The sequence below is a fragment of the Phoenix dactylifera genome, chromosome 16, assembly GCF_009389715.1.
Source record: "Phoenix dactylifera cultivar Barhee BC4 chromosome 16, palm_55x_up_171113_PBpolish2nd_filt_p, whole genome shotgun sequence".
NCBI classification, from domain to species: domain Eukaryota; kingdom Viridiplantae; phylum Streptophyta; class Magnoliopsida; order Arecales; family Arecaceae; genus Phoenix; species Phoenix dactylifera.
In genome coordinates this window covers 11,121,848-11,143,230 of record NC_052407.1, presented here as the reverse complement: position 1 = coordinate 11,143,230, position 21,383 = coordinate 11,121,848, and the positions used below count along the sequence as shown (strand labels likewise).

Sequence of the window (21,383 nt, the reverse complement as noted above, 5' to 3'; positions counted from 1 at the left end):
ACTATTTTAGAAACAAATTTTGCAGGGTTCAATAAATTTGCTGATGGCACCGTCATCTTCATCAATTATGTGAGCATTTGTATAGACTTATGTTTAGTCTAATATCAATTATTCAGCAGAATAATCTTAGGTACTTATATAGGACTAAAGAATCCAAAAAAAAATCTTCCTGCCAGTCTTTTTAGATGAGGCTCTAAGTTGTGACAAGCAACCGCTTGCTATTTCGCCATGTCTCTACATTAAAGCTTATTCTCTATGCCTTCGAACTCTTAATAGGGTTAGAGATCAACCATGATAAGTCCCCCACCTCCTCGGACGTAGAATTACAGATTCAGAATATCATTATAGAAGAAAAAGATAGAGAAGAGATTAGCAAAGTAAAAAAGCAAAGTCCTAACACTAGCCGGTCACCTCCTCCGTAGTTCATTCTGCCCTTAGCGCAATCCCCACCCATTGGATGTGCGCGTTCACAATTCCTTATGGACGAGACGGAAGAAGTGAAACATCTCTTTTAGTTGTTGCATTAAAACAAAAAAAAAATCAAAATTTTCGAATTTTCAGTTGAAGACTGAGTCCCGTATGTGTTAATGGTCGGTGCTACCACCTTAGTATGATTTCATGTTGATATGGGAGCCAATTGATGTTGGCATGTTGATATGGGAACCAATTGATCTTGGCAAAGAAAACCAGCAGCGCTTCTTCTCTTCATTCACCATGCAGCTCTAAGGAAGCGATAATATAAAAAATATAGATTGTACGAACAAATCTATTTAGTTATTGATTTTGCATAAAAAGGTTGGATTTTTTTTTCTTCATTTCCACAAATCTAAGTGCACCATATGTAGCAGACTAATTTCACTTGTTTCAGACCAGGGGCAAAATGACCTAAATATGTATCAATATCCAATAAAAAAAAACCAGAAAAAGAGGAAGTGCATAAGCATATATTATCACTTGCTTTATGAGCCAAGAATAACAAATGGCTCCAACCCAAAGGATCTTATAACTAAATCTAACATCTCCACGAAATATCCAGCGGATGATTGGTTCGGTATCAACATATATTTCTCTTAGGCTAGAAGATTGATTACTAGCTTAGGCTTCCGGATAGATCATACCATTCCAGCCTCTCCCTTGGGCATGCAGTTGCTTGATCTACTTTATGAAGTGCTACAGAATAATATTATCTAACTATTATCTAATCGCTACCTGAGGATGCTAGGTGTTCATTAGATTGTAATTCCCAAAAAAAATTTAAAATCGGTAAGGGGCTAAATTAGCTTTACATTTTTCTCTTTTTTTTTCAGGCACATCAAAGAAGCTCTACTTTGACCACAAGCACTGGTACAGAAGGGTGGAAGACAGTTACTTGCAACCACAAACGAAACTCTAGGATGGAACACTTCATGACCCAGACGGATTAAAAGCCCTTGGTGTAGTTCCATAGGGTGAACAAAGATGACGAGATTCAGGAATACCAGTGCCTATGATCTCGGCAGAAGAGTTCTGACGTACACTACAGTTTGTCCCACTGCGCCTCATGAATTCTTCGTGCAGGTTTCTGCTGTTGTTGACTGCAACGGAAGGAACTTCCCACGAGTTCTGGCTGCTTGAAGCCCATGATTCCTGTTCAGAACGTTGAAACTATAGGTTATAGGGAACTTTAGCATATGGTCACATACCATGAGAAACCAAAATTATTGCACCTTGATAGCTAATTGAGAATGTGCATCATAGAGTCCAAATCATGTTCTACGACACCACAGATGAATGCCGATCCATCAAGATACTACAAATAAATTAAAAACCCCATTTGGAATTGGGCCAACTATAAGTGACACCTACCATGGTGACTTCCAGTCAGATCTTGATTGTGCATTTGAACTAATTTTCTGATTGTCTGCCAGCGTTTGAGGTTGCCCTAGTTGCTCGGCTTATAGGTCAAATTACAAATTTAGAATAGGTAAGAGTGTATTAGCTTGTATCTTGATTATTCGGCATAGAATTGTTTAGGAGTCGTGCAAATAATTAAGCTGCTTTAAGAAACTGAGACAAATAATGGATAAGAAAACCAAAGCAGAATTTTCATCAGCATCGACACAAGAATGATGTAATTAATACCTTCGGCTGCTGGCCATGGCCTTCACAAGAAGTTGGTGTGAATTGTTCCTTACTGCATGGACATTGCTGCGCTCTCATTGCCGAGTAGAAGCTGCATGCTTCTTGAGGAAGGCTTTCAGGAGTATGAAAACGTGCACCCGATCTTCCAACTGCCCATGGATTCTCCATCCCAGAAAATCCAGCTTGAGAGTAGTTGGGAGACAGCAAGTAATAAGAGCTGAGATGTTCCTGTCTACATACTGTAGGAGTGTCATGCTGACCCCTAAGATAAGCCGTAGAGCTGAAACCATGGTGGTGCTGGAAGAAACAAGTAGAAACATGTGGTTGTATGCTGGGACCAGGGTGTGCAACTAATGGTGAGAATATGCAGCAAGGCAAAAATGGTGACTGCCTAGCAACAACAGAATTTGCATAGGGAGTAGTGCAGTCTTCTATCACGATCCCTTGTCTAGCAGCCAAATCCATTATCTGTTTCTGCTCAAGCCCCAAACCCAAAAGCATGTTCCACAGGTTCCTCAGTGCTTCCCTTTGATTATGTATAACTTGATCCCGCATGGCCATTTCAAATTGAAGCTCAGTATTTGCCATCCCCTATATTTTTGTAAGCACAGGAATCAGTCAATAAAACACAAAGATCAATGAGTTAAAGTTATCAAAGTTTATACTTACTAGGAGTCTGTACTGACTGAGAATATGCAAATATGTTCTGTTGCCATTGTTACTTATGGCTTCCTCAATCATGTTCTGAAGCTGGCGCCGGTGCTTTTCATTTATCTCAATGTCCTGAAGAAATTATATGCATAAATTAGCTGGTTTCAGAAAAACAATGCAACAGACGATGACAAGAAAATTACCTTCTTGTAACCAGTACCGGCCTCATCATTATCACGAATGTTATCAAGAATAACTTGTCTTCTAGACCTTAAAGCTTGTACAACCGTTCCATCCTTCTCAACAACCTAGATCCACAGGTAGTTTGTTAGCATCAGTATATAACTGTCGTGTATATATATCCACTTCATGGCACTTGGATTGAAGGATTTTGCAGTAATCTTGATAGAGAAAGTGCCCTAGTGCACAGTGATGCATATATCAAAGCATGTATATCCACATAATAAGTCCATGCATTATTTGCACAAGCTCGTACATGACTTGTATATAATTTTAGTCTATAATCATACAAATCTGGCTTTCCCCTGATCAGATTTCACATTCCCTAGAATGCTTTTTAGACAGTTTCATCAAATAAGGACCTTCAACAAAATTTTCAAGATGCAATGTGTGATCTAGCCAGTTGTAGGCGATCTCAACTGTTGGACAAAATTCATGGTCGTCACCTTCATATCTAACATCAATAGACTATAGATAATCCTCAAATTACAATGAAATTTCACAAATATTGGAAAGTTGTCTTATAATAGCAAAACTTTAGGTCATTGGACTAATTATCCACTGGGTGTTGGTGGAGTTTAATCAAATTCAGGCACTGGAGTTGCCAACGTCACCTGCCAGTGAACTGTGTCTACCTATAAAACTTTCCACATTTTTCTTCAGATCTAAGACATTATAGCATTTGGGATATGGTGCTATAATTATGTCTTGACCTTTACTTTTTTATTCTCTGAGTGGCATAATTTACTCCCTTCGTTGAGGATGATCTATACTTGTACTACATATTTACCTGAACTCAACCCAATTGGATTCAGTTTCATCGCCCTTGCCTACTTGCTTCAAGAACATCAGAAAGTTAGATGCCTTCGCCTATATATTTTATTATACTCATATCTAAAGAGATTCTCTAGATATATTGTATGAGTTGCAACTGGAGAGCCATTTGGGGCTTTTGCTCTTTCTTTTTTTTTCTATTATTTAGAGATAGAGTATTCATCCTACCATTTTAAGCATACATCCTACCACAAACCCACACAAATAGGGGCTTGTGTGGGTGTACTCACGCATCACATACATCACACAGATAAACAATAACATAAAACAATAGGTTTTCATGCTTCGACTGATGCTCCCCAAATTTCTTCCGGATCAAACAGAAATTTATCAAAAGTGAAATGGACTGCTATCAAGGGAGAAATTAACTACAAAATCCAGAAACATATTAAGAAGCACACTCAGAAGAGCTTAAAGTGCAGAGTAAATGGAATTTATTAAGGAAGCAATCAGCAAGTCATCTAATAGATTCCAAGCACAAGGTGCAATTCATTCGAGGCAACATCTGGGGATTCTGTTGAGTATGTTGAACATTACCTATCAACATGATATGCAATGTAGATTTCAGAAAGGAAAATAATTTTTGCAATTAGAATTTTAAATAAATTTTATTTCCAAAACCTTTTTAAGAACTCGCCAACCTCGTTTTCTCCAAAATTTGAGCTCCAAACCTAACAATATATTTTTATGTTCATAATGACAATATGAACCATAACTTGCAAAATCGGAATGGAAATACTTCACAACATACTTCAATTCTGAAATACTTTAGTATGAAGCACATGCAGAGATGGGAGGAAATCACTAATTATCAAGTGTTACCCCACCAACTTTGTTTATGTTTCAATACTATCTCAAAACTTCAGTATGGCTTCTGCATGCAGATTCAAATAGGAGAAGAAGTAGTTCGCCCACATATTTTACAGGTTTGACCTCCATGTGACCATTTTTTTGTTCCATATCTCTTCCTGATTTCTTGTTCATTGCTTAAGCTATACTAAAAGGAAGATAAAAATAGTGTTTTACTTAACTTCTATGATCAAAAGAATGATTGAAAAGAACTAGAATCTTTTACAAAAAACAAGAGAACTAGAATAAAAGCTGTCAATTTAATGGTGTATGGAAAGTATAGACCTCCTGTTTAGCAATCGCATCATCAAGATGTTGGAGCTCAATGCGGTTGCGTACGTTAGTTTCCTCAAGCTCAAAGAGAGCCTTCTGTAGATTAATGCGCTCCTGAACATTTTCACCAGTTTCACGGCTTAAAATATTCAACCATGATAGCTCATCATCTGCAGCTTTTTCAGCAGGTTTTGTAGTTAACTGGGACTCCTTCTCTGCTAGTTCCTTTCTTAAACGACAAACTTCAACCTGTGTAACATATGTCAACCAATTTATTCACTCCTTCCAAAGCAAAGAAGAAAAATGACATTCTTTTGGGGCAAAAGAAAACCTGAAGATTTCCAATCATCCTTTGGTAGTCTGCAACATGAGTATCAACTGTCCCAATGTTTTTCTGAGAAAAGAACCAAAATAAGAATCTAGTAGCCAATAACATCATTTTTATGTGACAGAGTGAGAAATATATAGACAGTTAACTTCTATTTTTTGACATTTCTGATACATATGCTGACATTACTAGGTATACACAATAATTCTGCTTTATTTTGGAAATATGGGAGTTTGACAGCTGAGATGCTGAGCCACTTAGGTGTTCCTTTTAGGGGGGTCTTTCATGTTTGTCCCTTTTGTTACCATAACAGTTTTACCATCAGCCAAGAAGGCATAGTTTCGGCATGCAGTTTCTACAAACAAAGTTTATCTATACTCCTTCCATGTATTTTTGCTTGGACAAGGATAAAATGAATATATATGAAAAGCTACCATAACAGGAGCTGGCACTCAAACCACATAATTAGCCCTTACATGAACATGTGTTTTGATCTCCTTAGCTCGGTCTGCATATTTCAGGGTATTCACAGTGTGGATATATTGATCGTCAGCAGGTGATATTGTAGCAACCATGACTGTTTGAGAATTACCACTGAGTCCATCCTTTAGAATGCGGGTCAACTTACTGCCAAAAAAAGCTCAGCATTGGCTACCAATAAAGGAAAGGTATGCTTTATGATTGTCATTCAGGTACCTGTTGCGATAAGGAACATAAGCAAGTCCCTTTTTCTGTTGTTTGCCGAGGGCATTGATGCAATTTGCCAAAGCAAGGAGTGAACGGTTAATATTGGCTCCATCTCTAAGCTTTTGCCCTCCACTGTGTGTTTCAGAAGCCCTTTCACTGCGCATAAGATGGTTTGATGTAATTTTCCGTATTCTGGAAACTGAGACCAATAACAACAGATGAAATTGTTTGTATGTAGCCATCCACCTGCCAGCAAGATCAACTAATGCAAGTTTTCCACAGAGAATTTGACTCTTATATTGGGTTTTCTGTTTTCTCTTCACAGTGATCTCCAATACAGCATGCGAACTGTTAAAGCAGAAAGAAAAAGAGAGAAGTTTACTGTTTCTGCAGATATTACACCATGCTGTCCATAAATGTCATCACAGAATTGACGAACTATCACAAAGACAATAAAATGAGGGAACGTGTAAATATAATGCAACAAAACATGTTAGAATAGTAGCACAAAGATCATACAGGCTAAAATTGATAGGCAAGAAATGGTTCAAAACAGTTTCATCTTCTTTAGTAATCAAATGTCACTGAAAACTCTTTAACTACTCAGATAAGCACAATTTATGGAAATACCACAAACATTGCCATGAATATTTAAGGGAAAAAAGCAAAAACACAATTGACTGTGAAAACAAGACTTACCGTGATGAGGTTGCATTTGCTTCCGTGCTTTCTGTTTTGCGCCTACTGTTTCCAACATTCAAAAGTTCAAGAATCTTATCTGCTGATTGGACCTGAGGAGAATGAAATATCAAAGAAATGATCAAAAAAAGTTTAAACAAGTAATAATACTATGCAGGGATAAACACAAATTTCAGAGAAAGATAACTAAAAACATGAAGTGCTAGTAAATATAATAATCAGATAATATTAGAACAGAGAGTAGAGATCCACAAAACAGGATAGCACACTCCGAATATTGGAAAAGAGATTGGTAACACAAAAACTTGGACACAAGTACAGAAAAGCGCATCCCACTAGAAGTGAGAAACAATACAGCATAAGACACTCTGATGAGTATCACTGACAAAACCTCTTCAGTCAAAAGGGTAAAAATAAAGGTAGTCATGTTTAGCCAAAACGATATAATCTTATTGTGCTCTATTTTCTTTTCTTTTCTTTTCTTTTGCTTCATCAACTTACATATAGTCATAAAATGCTTTCATATTTTATTTCCATACCTCCACAAACAGCATCTGGTGCAAATCTCCTTCTATATTCATTTTAGTATCACACTCAAAATTTTCATTCAGAAAAGTACCTATAAAAGGAAAAATCATACACCAATACATGCTGTGAAATGCAGAAGGAAACTAGCAAAAACACAGCTGAAAAAGCTAGCATTATGCTTCCAAGTGAGAAGGGGGAAACAAGAACAACAACAAATGTCAATATAAATGAAGGCATTTGACAAATAAAGTCCCTCTATATTTCACAATAGAAAATATAAATGTGGCAGGAAATGGGAAAAAAACCTTAATTCTTCTCAAACCAGCAACCACTATTCCATGTTCCGGATCTTCTCTAAGCTCTAAATGTCCAGATGACTTTTCAAGCAGATCATAGATAACCTGGAAATGAATGGGGGAAATAAAGTTGTCAAAATTCTTTATAGAGTAGGAAATTAAAGACAATTAACACTGCAACATTCTTAATACAGCCAATGCATGTCATACTTCATTGTACACTTCAAGATAGGAGCAAGAGACTTCGAAGTTGTCTGAGCTCTCATCCTTCTTGATAAGATCAAAAATTGTGTGAAAGCTAAGAACCATTAGTCCAGGGTCTTTACGGGTGCCAGCCATCGTGTATGTTTTCCCACTGTATACATGCAGAAAAAAGTACGATTATATCGAGAAAAACAGTCTTAAAATCCAATTACATGATTGTAAGTCACATGCGAAGCTCTGTAATATCTATTTTATGCATATAATATATTAATTGCAATTACAAGAAAAAGACTTCAAAGTGAAAGGAGAAAATAGCTAGTTTGCAAGAAATTTGAGAACCATCAAATGAACAATGTAAGCAGTTCTTTTGGCCATTAAAAGGTTCAGAATCCAAACAGGTTCAACTTCAGAAAAGGTTATTGACATTAAAAATTTGACTTTGGTGAGTTGATAATACAATTAACAAGTACTATGTGGTTTATGTGGGACAATCATGTTGATGCCTTGCATTTATAATCATGTAGAAACCATTCATTTTTTAAAGACTAGGCCTGAAATATTTTGTTCAAAATAACAAGACTTATCTTCTCAAAATGCTATCATGCCCATGTCTTTGCATAGAAGGTTATATTTAGCTAATAAATCATGACCTTTTTTTTAGATCTCAGAAGGCTCATAGGAGAGTTTCAAAGTACTTCATGAGAATTATATACTATAAAATCTAACATCTTTTATATTTAGAAGATTCACAGATAGGTAAGTACACAAAGATAATAATACTTATCCAATAAAAATTAGAAAAAGTAAGTGCTAGATGGAACCATCTGAAATCAATGAGGACTCTTTGTTTAGAAACTTAAAATAGCAAACATTTTAGAAAACAAAAGCAATAAGTAACTCCAAGGCAATATGATTAATCACTTTGATATGATCAGCAAAAGATGATGTTGCACTTCAAAGGTGAACTTCATAATAAATCAAAAATAACAAATAACTGACTGTTTTGCTCCTTGTTGTTGGGGATTTACTGAAACAGACTCAAATTTTTTCGAGATAGTATTACTGTTTAAAGTCTTGTAAATGGCCCAAGTGCAAAATCATCACACCATCTGCTACGCAAACTGGAAGTCACATATCAAAGAATACAAAAGATTAAGAAAGCAATATCAAACATAGTACCTTCCAGTTGAACCATATGCAAACACAGTTGCATTAAGACCTTGAATGACCCCAGCGATTGTAGATGAGATATTCCTATATACATCCTGATCAGGTCAAATGCAAAATGGAAACATATAAATATGTTCGCAAAAGTTGAAAGCACTAGAACTCCAAAATTGTAATGCTACAACCACAGTTTTCACTCAAAATACTAACAAAGTATATCAACATTTCTTATACTTGAATAGAGGTATTATGGTTGTAAAGGTTTAGACAGGAAGTTTATGTTCACACTCCCTTCTTCTTTCAATATTCAACAGTCGATCTATCAACTAAAGAAGTCCTCAAGTTTATCCGATCTTAAAAAACATAAATTCAAGGTTCGCCGTATCAGTATCGGACCCCGTACCGGTGCCACACTAGTATAGTGTCGGTATGCGGTACGGTACAGCATACCATGCATGAAGTACAGAAAGATGCATATTGCAGAGTAGGATTAGTTACTAAATTGACATATCAAAGACTCCCATGAATTGTTCAGAATCATCAGGGGCATGACCCCTACACGAGAAAGAGAGGAACGTCCAATAATCGAAAGAGTTTATGATTGTAAGCCAATCAAATTTCAAAGCCAGCTATATTACCTTCACAATCGTGATGACCCTTTTACCAACTAACTGCTGACAGCTTAAAAAAATCCATGTTTGCCAATAATTCTTATTAAGACACCTCTAACTTTGCATGCTTTCCCAAATCCTTTCTTGCAATTTCCAACCTCTCTTTACTAGAGCATCTTCAGGTCCTTCTTGTACATGAGTTCTCCATCACTTTGCCCTCAATTTGTACAAGTCCAACAGCTCCTCCAAGAGTTGCCCTCCATTTGTACAAGTCCAACAGTTCCTCCAGGAGACCCATTCCTTGCTCTAATCTTCCCCCCCCTTCTATCACACATCCATTTCCTTTTCCTTCCCAACCCTCCAGATATCCTTTCTCTTAGAAGATCTTGATAAAGTAACAATAGGAGTTCAATTGCTCTGTGTCGAGAGATTTCTTTTGTATGACATTTGAGAATTTCAGACCGAATGATAGGGAGTTCACTTGAAGGTAAAGCCCATGGATGAGGTCCAGACCACAGAAGGGTATGGTACTGCAACGTCCCAAGCTTTCCTTGCTAGTTTGGGTCATGATTGGAGTAGAACCCATGATGCAGTGCTCAAAGTCAACAGATCTGGTGCTATTCAAACTGAATTGACCATTTAAATAATTATCAATAATAAGTAACAGAATTATAAATCATAGTCTTTTTGGTGGTTTTATGTATAAATATACCCACAAGTCAAAAATAAATTTCAAATAACTGATTTATTTTCATTTGTAGATGAAAACTTTATCCTCCTAAGGACAATTCTGTCTCCTCTAATTTTCTCGACCCTTGGTCTTTTTTGCACTCCTCCTAACTTGTAACTCTCCAGCCAATCATACACCCACTCCTATCACTCTTTGCTGCGCATTATACATAATTAGGTTGATGTTGGTTAAGTCACCATGCATATCCCAAGACCATTCTAAGTTTCTAACAGTTTTCTGCTTTACTTTCTCTATCATACTCTTGCTATTTTGCTAAATCTAATGATGTAGAATAAGAACCGGATAAAATTCACATAAATAGAAATTGGAAGTCATTAGTTGAAGAACATAAAAGACAGCAACGCATGAGAAACTTATAATTTTGAGCAACTGAACAAAATAGGAGGAATTTTGCATACCGCATTTGTGCACCCAGGTGCAAATACATGATCAAAACTATATCTTCTCTCTTTGCTTCGATTTTGAATGCGTTCAAGGTAGTCCTTTGACAGGTCAGGGTCCAAAACGACTAAATTCTGTAATATAAAAATCAATCATTGCATGCTGTCCTGTTCTCAAGCAAAGAGAATTATGCTTTCACATGGTAACAGAACGCAAAAATTATCAAACCTTGTCATCAGTTACTTGAATAATATGACGACTCCGCCGGCATTCTGCCTCGGTCAATGGCCTGCATTTGACCGCCACCTACAATCAGACAAAGGCAAGATCGTATTTGTTAACAGTCAAAAAACCAAGGGTAAGCTTTCATAGTTGAGAGACCAACCAAGAGTGTTGCAGTCTGTTTCGAGGCAGGAGCTCTAATGCTCGGCATTTCCGATCAAAAGCCCACCTATCCTAAAAGCACCTTTCTTCCCCAAAATCAATGACAGCTCCTAGAGTTGCACATAAAACTGATGAAAAGCTACAAATTTTAACCTAAAATACACAAACTCTTGGACATCTGAAACCTAAATAAACAAAAATAACACTGAATACCACTACATATCAATCAGAAAACCAACCGCAGCTCGACCTCCTTCGACCATACTCACCATTTTCTTCTCCATCTACACCAAAACATCTCACAATTAATCGTCCTACAGACAATATTATAAGCCTATCAACCCCTCAAATTTCACTTTTCTAAAGCCCTAAACCACCAAATTCTTATAACCCATGACTCAAACACACAGATCTCTGCCTCGCTCCAGCGCATTGTGCCAACTAACCACCAAACTTAGCTCAAATGATCTCCGAGCTCCAAAAGTCCAGCGTCTTCATCCCAAGAAACCTCGCAAGAACGAAAAACCCAAGACCTACATCGCCATTGCAACCCCTCGAATCAAAAAGGACGCAAGAAATCCAGCATTCCCTGGCCGCAACGACTCCAAGGAGCGATCGAAATGCTGGATCTTTCGAGGGCGAAAAGGGCCAAAAAGCGCGGCGGAGTGGGCGAGGTCGACATCAGCGCGCGGCCACCGACTTGCAAGTCAAAAGAAGGAAGGTTTTAGAGAATCGAAGGCGCTTCCGCTTCCCCGCAAAGTCTCCGGAAATTACAGCGGTTTTGGAGGGGGAGGAGTGGGGGGGTGTGGGGGAGGAAGAAAATAGCAGATGTAAGGAAAGGACCAAAGTGGTTAGTGGCCTAGTGCCTTGCCGGTGGGGGTTCCTGTTGGGAGGGCGTGGGGGATAAGTTACCGCTGGGAAGCCTCCAGATTCGGTGACTCCGAGATTGATGGAGGAGCGCTTTCACTAACAAAACTTTTACCCCACTCCCCACCCGAACCCGCGTCTTTTTTTTTAATTTTCCTTGTTTTTGGATTGGATGCTTTTTAACCTGACAGAGAGAATGGGCTCGGCCTGAGAGGAGCGGGCAGGTTGTGAATTACATGACTTAATAAAACCATGAGAAGCAGCCATGAGACAGTATGAAGAATTTTTTGCTGCCCACTGGTTGAGCTTTTATATGATTCCTGAGCCATAAACAAGGGCTGCAAGCAATTTACAAGTGATGCAATGCTTACATCCGTACTACGCCTCTCACTGCAACCTTTTTCTTCTTTCTACATCATCTGTCCTTATATCTAGTCTTATTCTTTTACTAATATTTCAGGGGAACGTTTAGCTTCCTCCTATACCATTTAAAAGAGTCTCCTTCTGATGCTATGTTAAATTTACCACTTGCTACCCGAGCTAAATAATGTTTTCTTTCTCACTTTGTACTGCGAGCTCTTTTCAATGCCAAAAGCTCCTATTATGTTCTCACGTCTATATCGCTCCAAGAGCTTGAAAACTGGTATCCCCAAAATCATCTCCGTTACCGTTCTGAATTTATAATTTATAACTATGGTTATGTGCCTGGCAGCCAGCAGCGGTTCACCTCTTTAAAAATAGCACGTATGGTAATAATCAGAACCATAGGGTTACTAGGGGCTTTTCACATTGAAATTTTTAGTAGATTCGCAGCGCTTTTTTAGGATTGAGACAGTGGGACCGCACCTCCAGGAGCTTACACCCTCGCCGTCTCGTCTCTGGCGCGCCCAGGACGACACGGACAGCTTCCAGGAGGAAAAAAAACAAAATGATAGTGGTGGGCCCACCGAGACGGTGCCATGCAATAAATTAAAGACAGAAAGATTGGACCAGGTAAAATTGACTCCCGAGATTGTTGAGAAAGGACAGGGGCCGGCACGTTGATTAGGCTTTTATAGCAACCCAAAGGAAAGCCGGTGGGTGCAACCGACCCCACCAGCTGTAAAGGACACTTTATTGCATTTGGCTGGCATGGAGTGGGACCACGTGCCAGCGCTGACTCACTTTGTATTCTCCCCGGGTGCCTTTATTTCTTAACGCTTTTTCCTTCTCCGACCGACCGGGTCCCTTTTTTTCCTCTTTTTTTTTTTTTTTTTTTTCTTTTGGGTAAAGGGAACTAGCCGCTGAGTACAAATATAAAGGTAATACCGTAACAGGATAGGTTATTCTTATGCGATGCCTCACACTAATACGACAAGTAAGCTTTAGCAAAAAAAATATACAAACCAAAAAGAGCAGCCTTCCAGCAAACTTCATACAAAAATAAAGCAACCCAGGAGCGTAGATGCTGGGGACGATTTGGCCGTGCCATGATACCATGAGATCTCGCCACATAATCAGAATAATGTAAGAATTCAACTAGTGCACATAAGAGGGCCAGTAGCGAATAGAGGAATACGAGGCACCTGGGAACATAAAATGGACCCATGAAGAGCTGTCCGGATGATATGGTCCTAGGCAAAGACCAAGGAAAAACACTTGCTCACCCGTGCTTCGTAGCTGGTTCCAACAACTAACGGCAAAGGAACATGATACTGCGGCATGATCACAATCCTCCACAGCTGAAACACAAAGATCACAAACTTCGTGTTAATGCTAGGATGATACCCCTCCCACATGGTAGCTTTTTACAAGCTAATCTATCCCATAACAGCCTCCACCAAAGAGTTTTGACCCCCACAATGGCACTTTCAGTTGCCAAACCCATCTATAGTTATGTTGCCCACCTGTCGGCACCTGCAGATCCAGAAAAGCATACATGTCCCTGAGTGAGACTTGATTAAAGCCTACTCAACAGAGCTGGATCCTTGCGCCAAAGGAATGCAGAAATCCTGGTTCCTCATCTCAGTTGAAAACAAGGTAGCCAGTAATTCCCTATTCCATAGATGATCTCAGGTAATCAGATCTTGGAACTTTTAAAGTCTAAGCTGCAGGTATGAAGGTTGAAATAAGTAGGCCAATCACTAAGAGGAATTGTAGAAATCCAGGGGTCCGTTACCACATTAATGTTAGAACCAGTCTCAATAGTCCATAGAAAATGGTGCTGAATAAGAGGGCCAGTCACAAATTCTTCGCCAAATGAGAGAGCACTGCCCTGGCTTTGAATAATTGAGCCACGTACCAGTGAAACAATATTTGGCAAATACAAGTTTAGCCCACAAAGAATATGGGTGAAGTATAAGCTGGGCCGCAAGTTTGCACAAAGAAGCTTTTCGTCTAGTAAATAAAGATACCATTCCAAGATCCCCTTTAGACTTAGGCGTGCATACATGCGGCCATGAAATCAAGTGGTCCCTTTCGGTCCAAAGAATGACCCCCAAAAAATGCTCAAAATTGCTTTTCCAATCTGGCAATAAATGATAAAGGCACAGGCACTGAAGACATGAAATATAAAGGTATCGGTGATAGCTCGGCCTGGAGCAGGTTTGCTCTACCCGCTAGTGATAGAGCCCTCCACTTCCAACTCGCAATCCGATCTGTCACCTTTTCATAGAAAATTGAAATCCGAGAGAACCAATGGCATACCTGATATAATGGAACCCCCAAGTATTTCCACACCCCCCTCTTCTCAGCCATTCCAAAGAACTTTGAAGTTGATGAATATAATTTGAGAATTATCAACCTCGACTGCTTGACCTGAAAGGGAGCAATAAACATCCATAATTGACATAACACAGATACCATCCTTAAGAGTAGTTCTGGTGACCAATAAACAACCATCAGCAAAGAAAGCATATGACGATGCAGATCCGCCACCCAGTTGACAAGTCCTTAACATGCGACTTTGTACTGCAACGTAGAGGAATCTAGAAAACACCACAGAACACATAATGAATAAATACGAGTGATAATGGGCAACCTTGTCTGAGGCCTCTAGCTGGGAGAAACCAGTGGGTACTGGGTAGGTAGGTGTACAATTGATCAACATAGCAAATTGAGGATTTAGAACACATGTCATCATGAGGCTTTGAGAGGAGGATGCCTGCATCAAGGAATGCATCAGTTCATGGCCAAGCAAAATGTTCTCAGTAATATTGCAGCCCTGAATGAAGGATCCTTGTTCAAGTGAAATGAGATTAGAAAGGATAGGATTTAATCTATCCACTAGAACTTTGGCCTCAATCTTATAGATAGGCTCCTTCAAGGTTAGGCTTCTAAGGAACTAAAGTTATATAAGTTCTTTTCCAAGACGTGGGCATCGTACCAAACCAAAAGTACTGAATTGCTTGAATGACCTCTTTTTTAATAATATGCCAATATTCATGAAAGAAGAAGCTCGGAAAGCCATCCGGTCATGGCAATTTGTCCGGGTGCATACCCCTGATAGCATCCACTATCTCCTCCTCTGTGACTAGCTCAAATAGTGTAGCATTCTGCACACCAGTGATCTCTAGCATCACTACAGGTAGACCAATATCCTGCACTACTGATTGATTAGCCCACCTTTGCTGAAAATGATCTACTAGCATATGCCTAGTTAGTGCTTGGTCTTTAATTCTGTTCCCCTAGGCAGACATCAACATAGTGATTATATTTCAACTCCTATGGAGAACTGTAATTCGGTGAAAAAAACTTAGTATTGACATCCCCATCCTTCAACCAGGTAACCCTGGATTTTTGCCTCCAAAACATCTCCTGCATGTGAAGATTTCAATGATATGCTCGCAAAAGGGTTATGAGATGCTTTAGTTGTTGATTAGTAAGGCCCCCTTGTTGAGCTTCTTGAACTGGTAACTAGTGGATCAACTCATTTAATTGCTGCTCCTGCCTAAAGAGATTGCCAAATGGTATTCCACTACTTGATAGTCTGCTTGGTGTTCTGAAGGAGCCTTGTAATCCTAACACCTGGAAAATAATTACCATGACAATGACAAGCTTGACGAATAACCTCCTGGATGCACTCACAAGACCACCAAAACTTTTCAAACTAAAAGGAAATAGACCCCCTAGATCCTTCATTGTTTGCAAAAAGAAGTATGGGACAATGATCAAAAGCAAATCTAGTTAGGTGGCATACCTGGACTTCAGGAAATAGATCCAACCATTGATCTGACACAAAAGCCCTATCCAGCCTTTCCCAAACCCGTGTTAGGTCGATACAATTATTACACCCGTATAATGCAGCCCCTGGTGTCCCAGATCAATAAGAAGGCAAACCCAAGGACATTACCACACTGACCTCCTCCCACATGCGTCTACTGTAAACTTCAAAGAACATACTGCCTCCTTCACATCACCCTTTCCAAGGCTTGGGCTAATGTACAAAACATTTGAACATATTAATTAAAAATATAACTATATGCATGATTTTCTTTATAGAAAACACACATGGGTGCTTTTCGTATTACCTAAAGAATCAGAGTGAGCTTGATGTTCCTTTAAATATAATAATAAAAACCAGATAAGCTAATAAGAAATTCAAATCATAGAACATGAAACTGGGAAGACCACCAATGAAAAAAATACTTGAATCTTAAGATATATCAACGCACTTCATTTTTTTTTTTAACAATATCACCACAAAGGGTATGAAAAGGTTGATAGCCTTACCTTCATCTGGTGCGTGTCCAGTAACTCAAGTGCTTGCTCCTCCTAGCTCCACCAGCCATCTTTACACAAAAATATTTATCCAAGGATCAAGTGAAGGTAGCTCTACTCAAGTTTAGTTATGCAAAAGCAAAATAATCAGCAATAAATTACTAATGAAAAAATTGTTTGAATGAAGAGAACACAAGTTAAAGCAATTCAACAACCCATTAGAGCAATTGTTGTGAAATCACATTTCTTCCCTCTAGTTCTACCAAACATAGTCAACATATTACTTTGTTACCCTTATACATCTGAGTATCAAGGAAATTCTAGCCAAGCTGCACATATAATTACACAAAGCCAAATGAAATAAAGCAACCATTGATCCAAAATAATTCATATGAGAAGAAGGCAAACCTAAAAAAAGTGGTCCAATGCATGCCCGTCCATTATGGGTTCGGGGGTCAGGTGCGCACAGCCTTACACTTGAGTGCAGAGATGTTGCTTTCATGTTTCAAACCCATGACCTCCAAATTATAATCGAGCAACCTTACCATCGAGCCAAGAATCACTCTAAGAATACAAACCTGAAATAGCTACATAACCAGCCAAAAACGACAGTCCTCATTAGATAGTCTAAGAAGCAAAAAAAGGCATATTTCCCGGAAGCATCTAACACTAGTATATCTAAAATTGTTTGCGTTCAGATAACAGCTGGTAGAAGTGATTATCATAGTATCAAGACCAATCAATAAAAATTTTCATTGAAAAGAAGAAACTGAAAAAGGAAAGGCAACAGAGTCAAATTCTGCTGTTCCCTCTATTGGTTATAAAGAGGAAATAGGAGAGTGATAACCATTTGAATTCTTGATTCTTTCATGTACATAACTAGATTCCTCATTTTGTTACTACCACAACTACGTATGTCTATAACCAATAGAAAAAACCAGAAGGGAAGCCACCAATCCTGCATCACTTCCCTTTCTGATTGTTTTCTTCATAGAAAAACCCGTTGAATCAAGATGATAAATCAAGAAATAAAAGAAAAGAATAAAGAATCAGGACCCTAGAAGCTAGAACCCTCCAAGAGTCCAAGAAAACCCTAGCCTGAGCAACAAACCTATAATTTCCACCGTACGAAATCAATACAACAAGTGAAACAAGAACCAAAACCCTAGGAGGACCAAGACTCAAAACCCTAGGAGGACCAAGAATCAAAACCCTAGGAGGACCAAGAAACGCATAGAAAAAGAAGGAAAAGAAAGAATGGAGGGAGGGAGGGAGAGGGAGGAGGAGAGACCGAGAAAAGGTAGTTGTTCTAGTCGGCGAACCAGTTGTAGAGCACTGCGATCTTGACTTAAGGGCGGCTATACCTCTCGTCCACTGCTCCGTTAGGGCCATCTTCCTTCCTTCCTTCATCTCCCATCGCTCCCCCTTCCTCCCTCTCCCAGTCTCGACCGATGCTCCCTTTCGCGCTGTCAGAAGGGAGAGAAATAACAGATGTACGGGGGGGCATATTTATAGAGAGGCGAAGGCGGTGGGTCCTCTGGAGATCCATAAATGCCAGCCTGCCATGCGTCAAAGACGGCGGTGGAGGCGATGATGAGGATCTTGGCGAAGGAGCTGAAGGGAACGGGGATCTCGGCCAATTGCGTGGCGCCAGGGCCGGTGGCGACGGAGCTCTTCTTCGCCGGGAAGAGCGAGGAGGCGGTGAGGAAGGTGATGGAGGAGTGCCCGCTGGGGCGGCTGGGGGAGACCAAGGACATCGCACGGATCGTTGGCTTCCTCGCTACGGACGCCGCCGAGTGGGTTAACGGCCAGGTCATCCGCCCGAACGGTGGCGACGTCAAGGTTAGCATGGCACTTTAAAACATTGACAGTCTTCACTCCATTTATAATCATTCTATATTATTACTTCTGTTCCTCGCACCTGTGACTTTTTAGTACCCATAATTCCGCATAGTTTCTTCTATATTTCATTCTATGCGGATAAGTCGCATAGTTACCTCAATGTTTTGTTCTATGCGGACACGGCCGCATAGTTACCTCTACGTTTTATTCTATGCGGACACGTCCGCGTAGTTTGTCCTATGCGGACGACGCCCGCTACTCCACATAGTTCGTTCTATGCGGAAACCGTCCGCATAGTACGTTCTATGCGGGCTAAGCCCGCATAGTTCTTCTATGCGTACCTTCCCCACATAGTTTCTTCTATGCGAGCATGGTCCTCATACTTTCCTCTATGCAGACAACTTCCACATAGTTTCTTCTATGCGGACAACTACCGCATAGTCCGAGCTTAACGAAGGATGTCCGCATAGTCCGTTCTATGCGGAATCCGTCCACATAGTTCTTCCATGCGTACCTTTCCGCATAGAAGAACTGTACGGACGGATTCCGCATAGTCCGGACTATGCGGTCCTTGTCCACATGCGGACATAGTTCGCCTAATTTCCTCTATAGGAAAAGGCCCGCATAGGTTCCTCTATTGACCGCATAGTCCGTTCTATGCGGACAGTGACGGCATAGTCCGCTCTATGCGGACAGTGACCGCATAGTCCTGACTATGCGGATAATGACCGCATAGTCCGTTCTATGCGGAATACGTCCGCATAGTTCTTCTATGCGTACTTTTACGCATAGGTTTTTCTATGCGGAACTTCTCCGCATAATTTGCCTATCGGAAAAGATCCTCATAGTTTCCTCTCATTTTCGAATAGTCTCCTCTATGCGGACCTCCTGCATAGTTTCGTCCATGCGGACGACTTCCGCATAGTCCTTTCTATGCGGACTACGTCCGCATTGTCCGTTCTATGAGCTATCTTTCTGCATAGTTCGTTCTGAGTGAAAGATGTCCGCATAGTCCGCTCTATGCCAACAAGGACCGCATAGTTTCCTTTATGCAGACGCTTTCCGCATAGCCGTTCTGAGTGAAAATGTCCGCATAGTCTGTTCTATGCGGTAGCTGGCTATAACCCATAGAAAAAATCCAGAAGGGAAAGCATACAACTCTAGGAAGTAAGCATTCTTGAAAGCTATCATTTATTATAATTTATTATCTATAATTCTTTACTTAAAAGCTAAAAATCCGGCATCTTTTTAAGTCAATTTTGCATCAGAGCTTTTACATAATAATTTAAGACTTAATATAATTGAAATTTGCTCAAAAAAGAATGACATCACCCTGCTACCGAGAAGAAAACCACCTCATCTCACAACCAATTTGAGCAATTGGGCGATGGAGAAGGAAACAAACAACTTCAGATCTTGCCATAAGAAAACCTGAGAAAGGGTACTGTTGGGGAGAATAAGATTTTTTTCCCAAATGACATAAATGCCCCTAAGAAGCCGTACAACTTCCGACCCGACGGCCGACGCCCGACCTCGAGACCTCCGGCCTAAGAAAAACCCCGATGTTCGAGGTCTACTCTTGTCAGCCACCTACTACGGCCGTGCGCCTCAGAGGTCTGGCCGAGGACCATACCCTGACGCCCCTCTGGCATTTATTGCGCATGGTCGCTGTAACTCTCCGGCTTACTCCACAATAAATGCGGATCTCCGGCTTACTCCACAATAAATGCGGATCTCCGGCTTACTCCACAATAAATGCGGACCTCCAGCTTACTCCACAATAAATGCGGATCTCCGGCTTACTCCACAATAAATGCGGATCTCCAGCTTACTCCACCATAAATGCGCATGGCTCCTGTCATCTACGGACTCTCAGCTCTCCACGGCAAATCAGCCCAGCAGAGTCTAGTCAACTATGATAAGTCTCCGATCTCGGCCATACCTCCGACACCAATGCAATAATTCGTCTGACAGCGTGCTAGTTCGGGTTATACGACGCCCTCACCGCCGACATCAGGGCAATGATTCGCCTGACCATGCGCCGACCTGAACAACATGCCGAGCCGTACTACGGCCTCGCCATGTTACATCGCAGGTAAACCAACCCCCGCCTATAAAAGAGAGCCTTGGCCTCTCAGGAGGGGGTTGGAAGATTGATATACTCTACAGACATTATTTATCTCCCTTTCGACACTATTCGCCCCCTCCCTGACTTGAGCGTCGGAGGGCCGGCGCCGGAAAACCCGGCCACCGGTTCGTGTGCAGGTACCCGGACGGAGGACGCCCCCAACTGACGGATCGCCGCTTCGCCGACGGACCGCCGCCCCGCCGTGAGAACTCATCGCCGCTCCCTCTCCTCGACCGAAGACTGCCCCCGGGTCCAATTTCCAGCAACAGTTGGCGCTAGAGGAAGGGCCCGAGTAGCAGTCATGAAGTTGAGAAGTAAGGGAGCCTCTGACATCTCCCGGCGTCCCCCGCAAAGCCCTGGACACTCTGTCCAGAATTCTCCAACTCCGGCTGACCCAGTTCCTCTGGTCCAGCCGGAACAGTTCGACGCCTTGGTGCAGCAAGTCCAGGCCCTGGCCGCCGCCGTTCAGAGTTTGCGGCGCGAGGAAGCCTTACCTACGCTCCCCCCACGGGCTCAGGCCCCGCCGGAGTGTCTCCCCAACGGCCCGGTTTTCCCAAGCCAAAACTTGCATGGCTCTTCTAGAGCCAACAACGGAGAACGAGCTTCTCCCCGGAGGGAGTTACCGGGAGAAGGTTTCGATCGGAGACCCCAACTTTCTGAGGCAGAGTCAGCCCCAGATCACCGTGAGCCGGCGCAAACCACGACGACAATCCCACGGGTGGGGGAGCTCGACCGGAAAGTTGAGCATCTGGAGCGTCAGATTGCGGCGCTCCACAGCAAGAAGGCAAGACAAGAGGGAGACTTTGAGTTCACCACCAAGTCCCCCTTCTCCCGCCAGATCGAG

The 21,383-nt window shown here is 41.0% G+C and overlaps 1 protein-coding gene across 18 annotated transcripts in view; it reads right to left on the bottom strand.

The window, feature by feature from the left end:
- Nucleotides 1-1,168: 1,168 nt before the first annotated feature.
- The window catches only part of LOC103705708 (kinesin-like protein KIN-8B), a 33,190-nt gene continuing 12,975 nt past the window's right edge, over nt 1,169-21,383 (bottom strand). For 2 of the 18 annotated variants that reach the window (XM_039114512.1, XM_039114516.1), the window contains exons 2-18: nt 16,582-17,156; nt 14,557-16,285; nt 10,849-10,926; nt 10,638-10,754; nt 8,890-8,975; nt 7,717-7,861; nt 7,516-7,611; nt 6,683-6,774; nt 6,230-6,331; nt 5,993-6,139; nt 5,773-5,923; nt 5,300-5,362; nt 4,981-5,217; nt 2,976-3,080; nt 2,791-2,904; nt 2,122-2,712; nt 1,169-1,626 (exon numbers count right to left, since the gene is read on the bottom strand). In XM_039114512.1, the coding sequence (XP_038970440.1) occupies nt 1,405-1,626; nt 2,122-2,712; nt 2,791-2,904; nt 2,976-3,080; nt 4,981-5,217; nt 5,300-5,362; nt 5,773-5,923; nt 5,993-6,139; nt 6,230-6,331; nt 6,683-6,774; nt 7,516-7,611; nt 7,717-7,861; nt 8,890-8,975; nt 10,638-10,754; nt 10,849-10,926; nt 14,557-14,766 (2,556 nt within the window). In that variant the 5' untranslated portion in view covers nt 14,767-16,285; nt 16,582-17,156 and the 3' untranslated portion in view covers nt 1,169-1,404. Of the gene's footprint in view, nt 1,627-2,121; nt 2,713-2,790; nt 2,905-2,975; nt 3,081-4,980; nt 5,218-5,299; nt 5,363-5,772; nt 5,924-5,992; nt 6,140-6,229; nt 6,332-6,682; nt 6,775-7,515; nt 7,612-7,716; nt 7,862-8,889; nt 8,976-10,637; nt 10,755-10,848; nt 10,927-11,005; nt 11,979-14,556; nt 16,286-16,581; nt 18,470-21,383 lie in introns of those variants that run through there. The other 16 variants (XM_039114519.1, XM_026804127.2, XM_026804123.2 and 13 more) reach the window with 16 other exon arrangements.